This window comes from Electrona antarctica, assembly GCF_951216825.1.
Source record: "Electrona antarctica genome assembly, chromosome: 15".
Classification (NCBI taxonomy): Eukaryota; Metazoa; Chordata; class Actinopteri; order Myctophiformes; family Myctophidae; genus Electrona; species Electrona antarctica.
The window spans coordinates 48650903-48660876 of record NC_136796.1 but is presented as its reverse complement, the minus strand read 5'-3'; the positions used below and the strand labels follow the sequence as shown (position 1 = coordinate 48660876).

Here is a 9974-nt window from a genome sequence, read left to right as displayed (position 1 = left end):
CATGAGGTTTTTGCGATACACTGGGGTGTTCAGCATCTTGCGCCACTTATCGTTGAGCAACCAGGCTTCTGGGCTGCCGAAAAGCAGCTGACAGCGTCCGTCTTTGATGTCTCTGTACGGGTGGACACCTATCTGCATGGCTGTTATAGCCCGGATTCACGTGATGTCATTTCCTCTTCCGGTTTACGCGTTGGAGGGGAAAATATTTTTAGCTCCATTGAGTTGTTATGGACCTCTTAAGATCTACGGCGACAATATTTAATTTCGAACGGTACATTATAAGGTAATGGTATTTACGGCTTTGCGATGATCTTGTCTTGCTAATGTTATCGGTCTTTTGCATTTTACTGTTGTAAAAATGTCTACGTTAGTTGGAAATGGAAGCTAACGAATGCTAATGATGCTAGCGATTTCCCTCTGTGTATTTAGCCTGGTTTATCTTAAGCTTTACCTTTTTATATGAATGTATAATGATCACTATACCTCCACCATACATTTGACTCTTGTTCAAAGCTTTTAATATAATCTGTTTCTATATATATCAATCATTTTAGTCATTTGTTTAAGGGATTTTGTCCTGACCCACTCCTGTGATGCATAGCATAGGATGAACAATGTTAGTTTTAGTTACACTGACACAGCCTCTCTTTCATGCTCATTTTTGTTAAACATTCAGCCTACCTTTTATGTATAATAACTTGCCATTATATGATATCAAAGCTACATTTGAAACCACTAAGCCTACTGGTGTTAGGAGGGTAGTTTCATACTAAGTGGGCAACCGACATCTATTGTTATGTTAACATGCACACTTAGAAACTGCCATGGCCAGTGGCCTATCAACTGAACAGGCTGATACATTTATACATTATTTGTAAATTGCCTTAGATTGGGTTGACAATGCTAGCAATGATACTTATACTGTCTCGTCTGAGTTATCTACATGCATCTTAATGTGTCTTTCAGGGCCAGGCAGTGTTTTCTGTACAGTGCAGGTGTCTGTGTGGCAACAGACTGTCGTGCCTGTCCCTGTACCTACTGGGCACCTCTGTGCAGATTAACAGTAACTCCTTGGGAGCTGCTAGATTTTGGCTGCTACCACCTGGAGCTGCTCTGAGGGGCTCATACGGACCAACCAATACACGCATGCATTGTCATCTAGGTATGTGTGAGAAGAATAAAGCTTCCTGAAACACAAACACATTTAGGCTTGTTTTGAATTAACATTATATCAAAGCTAATATTACCATAGAAATAAATCATTGTTGCCCTTTTCTTTCTCACTGCTGCAGTATGTCACAACACTGCAGTGTCCCTTCTTGCTCTAACAGCAAGCACAAAACCCCCCATTTGAGCTTCCATGACTTTCCGGGAGATGAAACGATACGTGCCAAATGGGTGACAGCAATCAAGAGAGATGAGGGACCACGTTTTATAATTACTCGTGGAAGCACCCACGTGTGCAGTGAACATTTCAATCCAGAGGACATACTGAAGTCAACCAAAACCAGTGGTGGACGTACTCGCATGAAACGAGGAGCAGTGCCTTCAAGATTCCTCTGGAATGACTGGGGTAATTATCACATGACAATGTTAAACCTAACTATTACAGTTGTGTACCTGTCTCTCCAGCTCTTTAGTAAACAGTAAATCCATTGATAGGCCTATCAATTTTGTCTATGTAGATAAATGGCAGATAAGTCAGAATTAAAACCGTTTAAGACTTTTTAATACAACCATCATTATATATCAATGCAAATTGATGCTCATTAGTCCAGATACACCTACTTTTACATAAGGTCTAAAACATCTGTTTATGAAGTACCCGTATTGTCAGGAATAGATTAACACCTGAAGAGACGAGACCAACTCATAGTAGCTATTCTTTAACTGCAATTTAGAGACTTGCAGGCTCTATTGTATTGCTAAATACTAAATACTTAAAGAGCTGGAGAGATGGGAGACCCCTGTTACTGAACAGCAATTATTACCACCAGAATATTGATCTTTAACCTTTCAACAATATAGTTTTATTTTAACCCCAAATTCTATTTATTTGAAAAAAATGAAAAAAATATGTGCATTTACCCATGAAACTGAAAACTATGGTGATATGTTTTGGGATTTCTTTCTTACACTACTGGGGATAGGTTCAAGAACACGGGAGTCGGTGTACGAGCGAGCACGGAAGCGCCTGTGTGCTGCTGTCTTGGATGACTGTGCGGAGATGTCCGCCCCAGGTAGGGGTTAAGTAACTTGAATAATAACCCTAAAAAACGCATGAAAAAATATTGTGGTAATATCATGTATCCTGATTGAAAAGTTATTGTCTCATATTTTCCATATCACCGACCCTTAGCCCCAGGGGGAAGCACCGACTACAGAGGACATGGAGGAACAGACCAGCAGACAGGGGACATTCCAGCAGACAGGGGACAGTCTGGCGGACAGAGGACAACATCACAGAGGACAGAGGACAGTGAACTGGGGACAGTACAAACAAGGCAGTACACTGCAGGTGCAGTCTCCAAAGATCACGATTATGATTGCCGTCCATCTCCTGGTTAGTATACAACATGTACTGTCTTCTTACAGAAAAGATACAAGATACAAGTATTGACAGTATGGCGTCTTCACTTACTCGATAAACAATTATAATCTTTAAGATTCAAGGTTCAAGTTCAAGGTTCTTTATTTGTCTCCCTTGGGAGAAATTTGTCTTGGAGACAGAGTCACAGCTGCATACACATAACAGACAAGTTCACATAAACAGAGATATTGCACACATTCCCTTGTTAAAGTGCAACTAGTCAATAAAGTGCTTTCAGTCAGTAAAGTGCATTCGGCGATCTCTGATTGAGCATTTTGGTTGACAGGGGAACAAAAGAGTGTTTAAATCTGTTATACTCATACCGTGGAGTTCTATACCTCCTACCGGATGGCATTAGCTCGTACTCTCTGTACAACACATGCAAGGGGTCAGATATAATATTCCGAGCTTGTCTCAACACTGCTTGTTCAAAGATGTCCTGGGGAGTGATGGGGGGGGGGGGGGGGGGGGGGGTGGCCCATGATCTTCCCAGCCATGTTTGCTAGCCTACTTATTTGAGATTTGTACTTCACAGTCAGATTGCCAAACCAGCTGGACATACCGTACCTTAGGATTGACTCTATACTAGCTCTATAAAAGGTCAACATCATATTTACACTGACTCCAAAAAGCCTAAGTCTTCTGAGAAAGTGTAGACGCTGGTGTATCTTAGAACACAGTGTTGTAACATGCGTGTGCCAGCTCAGGTTCTCATCGATCTGTACTCCCAGGTATTTATACGAGGGGACCTGTTTGATGTTGTGGTCATGGACAGTAATCATACTGTGGTCTCCTATGGACCTGGGGTCCACTATGACCTCCTCTGTTTTGTTTACATTTATTTTCAGATGGTGTGGATCACACCACTCTATAAACTTGTCTACTCCCTCTGTATGGCTGAGGATGTTATTATCGCTTTTGAGCAGACTAAGTATCACTGTGTCATCGGAAAACTTGATAACAAACTGATTTGGATGTGAGCTGACACAGTCGTCCGTATACAGGGTAAACAGAAAAGAGGAACTGACTGTTCCTTGGGGCACCCCTGTACTACACAGTGTCTCCTAGAGAGAAAAGAAAAATACTATTTTATTATAAAGGGGTTCACATTTAACTGAGCTAATTTACGCAACAGAATGTCTGTATTAAAAGCCGAGCTGAACTCGATACAAAGTAATCTGGCGTATGCTACCTTACTCTCCAGGTGTTTCAAAGTGAGATGAGCTACTGTAGATATTGCATCGCATGTACTGCGTTTCTTAGAATAAGCAAATTGATGCTGGTCTAGTCGAGGTCCTACCTCCTTTCGGAGTTCCTCTGTCAGGATCCTCTCCAGTGATTTTACTACATTAGATGTTATAGCCACAGGCCTATAATCGTTATTCTCTAGTGGACATGCTTTCTTCGGGATTGGGACTATCACTGATTTTCTCCAAATCTCCGGCACTGTATGTGAGTCTAGTGACAGCTGGAAAAGCCTGTGCCAGGCTGGGCTAATTCCTCAGCACACGTTTTCAACAGGAAAGCATGCATTCCGTCTGGCCCTGTTGCTTTATCGGTCTGTATGGTTTTTAAACACTTTACAGACGGTGTCCTGATCTATTATCATCCTGTCATTAACAGCATCACATTTCAATTCATTAATCACCTCGTAGCATCCCTGAGAAGTATCACATTCAAAGCGCATAAAGAAATTATTAAGCTCATTCGCTCTGGCGCTCTCATCTAGAGCAAAGATGGGCTTCCTCTCCGACTTCATATTAGTCATCTCCCTGATGGAGTCCCAGAGTCTTTTTGTGTTAGAGTTGGCCAAGTCTTGTTCCGCTCGTTCCTTAAACTTCTTTCTGGCTTCTCTCATTTGTATACTCGGTTCCTTCTGTGCAGCCTTTGAGGCTGCCGTGTCTCCTGATCTGAAGGCCACCTTTTTCCTATGTATACACTCCTTGATTTCATTCGTGAGGTATGGTCTATTATTATTAAACTTAGTTATTACTTTCTGTGGCACTATCATTTAAACACAAACATAAATATAAGCAGTAATAGCCTCGGTGGCTGTGTCAATGCTAGCATCCTCAAAGAATATGTCCCAGTCAGTACATAGGAAGCATCCTTTTAGCTCCTCAGTTGCGTCCCTAGACACACATTTACTGTCTTTTTTTACCGGTTTACTGGATTTAAATATGGACCGGTAGTACGTTGGCATAAGATAGACAGTGTTATGGTCGGACATGCCTACAGTTCTATGGTCGGCTGTGCCGAGTGGGGGCCTGGCCCTGGCTGTGTATGCTCCCCTAATGTTACCATAGCACTTATCCAGGATTTTATCCTTCCTTGTGTTACACTTCACGTACTGCTGGAATCCTGGCAGAAAGGTCTCCAGTTTACAGTGGTTCATGTCGCCCAGAATCAGCATGGTCGCGTCTGGCTTGTTCTGTAGATGCTGGTGCACACAGTCAGCGATCCGACTCGCTGCTCTGGTGGCGTTAGCATCTGGTGGAACGTATACGACACACACAAATATGTTGGAAAGCTCTCTTGGCAGATAGTATGGTCGTAATGTGATGCATAGAAGTTCAAGATCGGGATTGCATATCTTGTCTCTGACCGCAACATTACAGCACCATTTGTCTCGGATGTACACACAGTCCTCCCCCTGTTTTCTTTCCGGAGCTAGCCCTTATAGTCAAGGACATCTGATAAGTCCTTGACCAAAAAGTTAACTTTTTAATAATAACGTTTTCTTTTTTGAACAACTGAAGACAGTGTGCAGGTGATTTATCTTTAATGTCTGCTGAGCTGAAAATCAGGTGTGCTAAAGACTGTTTTAGTGAATTAGATTGGAAAATGCATAGATGGATTAGTGATATGTCCTTTTTTTTTTCCTTCCTCTTAAGCTAAACTGGACACTGCCTCTGGAAGAATACGGGAGTTGGAGCTCAAGGTCATAATGCTGGAAATGGAGCTTTCTCAGATGAAGGTTGATGTGGAGCAGCCCCTTATTTACCAGTATTGTGTTACAGACGAAGACTACCGTTTTTACACCAGATTCATCTCAAAGGAGGTTTTCACTGTGTTTTGGGAGTCAATCAAGCCCTCGGCTTCAAAACTAGTGTACTGGACCAAGGCACAGCGAACGGCACAAGATCTACCTAGCTGTAGTCCTCGTCGCAAACTCCCACTCATTGATCAGTTCTTCATGTTCCTCTGTCGTGTTGCAGCCGGGCTTCATGAGAGAACTTTGTCAACCATATTCAAGGTCAGCCAATCCACAGTTAGTCGCAACATCTTAACGTGGACTAGCTACCTTTTTCTTGTTCTGGGCTCCCTACCATTGTGGATGACCAGAGAGCAAATACAAGCTACAATGCCTGACAAGTTCAAGATTTACTGCCCTGAAGTCAGAGTCATAATAGACTGCACAGAAATACGCTGTGAAACTCCATCCGCCCTGTCACTACAGTCAGAAATGTTTTCAAACTACAAAAACCACACCACCTTTAAAGGTCTGATTGGAATCTCTCCATGTGGGGTAGTCACTTTTGTTTCCAAACTGTATACAGGCTCCATCTCAGACATTGAAATAACTCGTAAATCACAGCTGTTACTGTTACTTGAACCTGGAGATGCAGTAATGGCGGACAAGGGATTTCTAATAGAGAAGATGCTTTCTGATGTGGGGGCAACACTCATCATCCCTCCTCTGAAGAAATCTGCTCAGCTCAGTGCAGAAGACACACGCAAGACCCAGCAGATTGCCCGTCTGAGGATTTTGGTGGAAAGGGCCATACGCAGAGTGAAGGAGTACCACATCTGGGATGGACTCGTTCCTCTGTCTATGACCGGTTCAGTCAATCAGCTGTGGAGCATCTGTTGCATCATGACCAACTACATGGGGCCTCTGGATGTCGAAGGGGACAAACCAGTCTGAAGCCTCCTTCCATTCACGTCACCTTTTTTCCCAAAGCCAAGTCAAGTCCCTACAGACTGAGCTACCACCCAGTCACCCATGTGAAGTGAGGGGCGCTCTCATCATACATAATCACATTCCACCAAAATACAATTGGTGTCCTCAATTTTTATCGTCAATTCCATGCTCAGCCAATCAAATCATCGCTATGGGGTAAACACAACGCACAAAGCTTAGTACAGGAGGGTCTAGCGCCCTGCAATTATCTTTGTGTGGCACAAAAATGACCTTTAAAATATACCATATATTTTTCCACAAATTATTGCCCTTCATCATACAGGAATGTTATAAAAGTACTAGAGATGTCCCGATACTGTATCGTATCAAAAGTGTCGGATCGGCCCTTATTTGGTCATATCGGCTCATATCAGGAGCAGCAAATATGCCAGTCTAACCACAGATCCGACACGGGGGTAAGGGGTTGACACTATGGCAGGTAAATAACATGTTGGGGCATGTGGAGTTTGCTTATGTATGTTAATTATTCTCTGGTATTCGGTATCGGCTAACACAGAAATTGTGGGATCGGAAAGGAAAAAGTGTAGCGGGACATCCCTAAAAAGTACAGAACATACAAGCGCAGCGTGTTGCATATTGTTGTGAGCTTATATATGTATTTTATTTAAATTGTTTAAGTGTGGGTTTTTGCAGTTTACTGTGTTGAGGTGTTTAACTTGTGTCTGGTCTTCAACAGCACAACTTTTCAATGAGATCAATCAATGAGAGTTTCTCTCTCATTGATTGGAATCTCTTCATCTCTATAAATCCTTTATAAGTCACACCACTTAAGGCTAGCTGACCCTGAACTTGATAGTAGTATTTATGGCTATTCTTAAGGTACAGCTTGCCGTTTACTGTGTTGAGGTGTTTAACTTGTGTATTCAACTTTTAACCTCAACCAGCCCAAATGGTGGTCCCTGTGGATCGATGACTTTACCATCAGGGCTAGCTCCAAGGTGAGGTGCATCAGGGTGGATTATGATGCCACATTACGCAAACCTAGACTTACAGCCAGCAGATTCAGAGAAACCACCCATGTTCGTGGGGAATATTCCGCCAAAGCTTTGGCAGCCCGCATTCTCAAAGGAACTCCTCAGACAGCCGCAATTAAAAGAGGTCTGGATCTGGAGCCAGAAATACAGAGGAGATATGCAGACTGCTTTGACGTGTCTGTGACATGTCGGTCCACAGCTGGCATTCGGACTGCTGGCGGGTTTCTTCAATAGCAGCAGACGGCTCCCATGATACCTGCAAGCTATCAAGTGACATTGTTGCTTATAACTGGGCTGAAAAGCTATTGGAGCTCTTGCCCCCTCACGACCCTCCTCGCAGCCTGAGGTCCGTAGGCAAGGGGCTCCTAAAAATCCGTACTGCGAACTACGTCACAAAGGGTGATCGGGCCTTCGCCATCCGAGCACCAAAGCTCTGGAATGAGCTTCCAGAATTAATTTGCCTCACTGACTCCCTCACACATTTTAAATCCCTATTTAAAAACCCATTCCTATAAATAACTTTTTGTTTTTCCCTGCCTTTTACTGATCTTGTGTTATCTTGATTTGTTTAATGTTTGGGTATTTATTGTTTATTACGTTCATGATGATAGAGCACTTCTCACCGGGATCCCTAGCAAGAGGCTCCAGTACATCCAGAACAGTGCTGCTAGTGGATCCTGGTGAGAGTGCGGAAATACGATCATATCACACCCATACTCTATTCCCTTCACTGGCTTCCCGTCTCCTCCAGGATAGAATACAAGGTCTGCCTCCTCACCCATCAGTGCATCCACAGCAACGCCCCTTCCTATCTGAAGGAACTCATTGAACCCCCAGCCTCCACCCGCTCCCGCCGCTCTGGAAATTCTAACACACTCAAAACCACCAAAACAAAACTCCGCACCATGGGGGACCGGGCCTTCTGTTCAGCTGCTCCTCGGCTGGGGAATGCCCTCCCCGACCACCTGAGAGCACCACAATCCGTGGACGCTTTTAAAAGGGGACTTAAGACATTTCTTTTTAACAAGGCATTTGGCCAGTTGGACCATTTGTTGCCCGGTGTGCTTTTAATCCTTTTAGCAGTATACCATGAAATGTGCTAATTTTAGTCCTTTTATTTAATCATGCATTATTTTAAGATTATTTTTCTTCTTCTTCTTGTTGTAGCACTTTGAGATTTGTTTCAAATGTAAAGTGCGTTATAAATAAAATGTATTATTATGTCACTTATTTGTTTTCTATTGTGAATTTCCTTGTTATTTTTCCTGTGCAGCACTTTGTGGCTCATGCCTTGAAAGGTGCTATATAAATAAAGTTATTATCAGGGTGCTTAATGATGTCTCTACTAATTTAAGGAGGACACTGATAGGACAGACCCAAATGGCATTTCTTTATTGTTTAAGTATGGGTTTTTATAAATATTGAGACAATGAAAATTGCATGTTTTCTAAGGAAGCACACCCGATATTCAAGCACATAACGTGTGGCGGTAAATCAGCTATTTTTGTGTGCTTGTTATTTTAAGATCGGATAGTATTTGAAGTGGTCATAATGGCAATAATACCACAATGTCTCAGGCATCTAAATAATAAATCTTGGCCATTTCATAAAAGCAAAGGCCATGACAAATCTTTCAGTTCTGAGATCGGTTTGTGCTTTAATCCATGAATGGATGACATGGTTTTCCTTTTTTTTCTCCTTGTAACGAAGCAAAAATTAAGAGTATACATTTTCTTGATTTAATTTGTGTTGTTACATGTTCAACTCAATAACTGTCCTCAGTAAAAGGCCTGTTTAAATTAACTTCAACTTTTATAAATGGCATGTTTTTTCTTTACATGTTTTGGTCAAATAAGTGGTGTGAAAAATACAAACAGGACAGCTCACACCCATAATGAAATGCTTTGTTTTCAAGATTTGTGCACAAACATCAGTAGCATTACAAAGTTATACAAGAATTACCCTACCAATTCCATTTGTCCCTCCATTTCCCATTCCAGGTGTGTTTGTCTTACTATATGTAAAGCTAGCATCACTATTCCAAAGCCCCCTCAGGTACATTTTTAAACATTTCAGCAATGGGATCATTCTTTTTTTTGGGTGAGTAGATCTTGTTGAACTGGTCAGTGTGGGCACCCCTGCACTAGGGGGTGGCAAATAGGAAAAAATGTGAATGAAAGCACAACCCAACCCGAGTCAGCTCAAATCAAAATGTACAAAAGACTCAAATTCTGGCCTTCAATTACTCACCCCCAACACAACAGAGAGAAATTTAGATTTAATTGGAACCAAAACTCATTAAAATGCCTAGGAATACACTTACCAAAGAATATCCGAACACTAGCAGATCAACTATGGCCCCCTTCAAAGAAAAATTAAAGAAGATATACAGAGATGGGATTCTATTTATTTTCTCAGCCTTGGT

General features: G+C 42.2%; 1 protein-coding gene across 1 annotated transcript; it reads left to right on the top strand.

Moving 5' to 3' along the window:
* The first annotated feature begins 1395 nt into the window (after window positions 1-1395).
* LOC306938763 (uncharacterized protein) lies at window positions 1396-6759 on the top strand. Its single transcript, XM_079523058.1, has 4 exons — window positions 1396-1573; window positions 2151-2240; window positions 2360-2563; window positions 5485-6759. The coding sequence occupies exons 1-4, from the start codon at window positions 1528-1530 to the stop codon at window positions 6516-6518; spliced, it is 1374 nt and encodes a 457-aa protein (XP_079379184.1). The 5' UTR covers window positions 1396-1527; the 3' UTR covers window positions 6519-6759.
* The last annotated feature ends 3215 nt before the right edge of the window (window positions 6760-9974 follow it).

Excerpts from the sequence above, each read along its gene's own strand:
- LOC306938763 (XM_079523058.1), top strand. The coding sequence starts at position 1,528 with ATGAAACGAGGAGCAGTGCCTTCAAGATTCCTCTGGAATGACTGGG. Across the intron at positions 1,574-2,150 it reads ATTCCTCTGGAATGACTGGG|GTTCAAGAACACGGGAGTCG; the intron begins GTAATTATCACA and ends TACTGGGGATAG. Across the intron at positions 2,241-2,359 it reads TGCGGAGATGTCCGCCCCAG|CCCCAGGGGGAAGCACCGAC; the intron begins GTAGGGGTTAAG and ends ACCGACCCTTAG.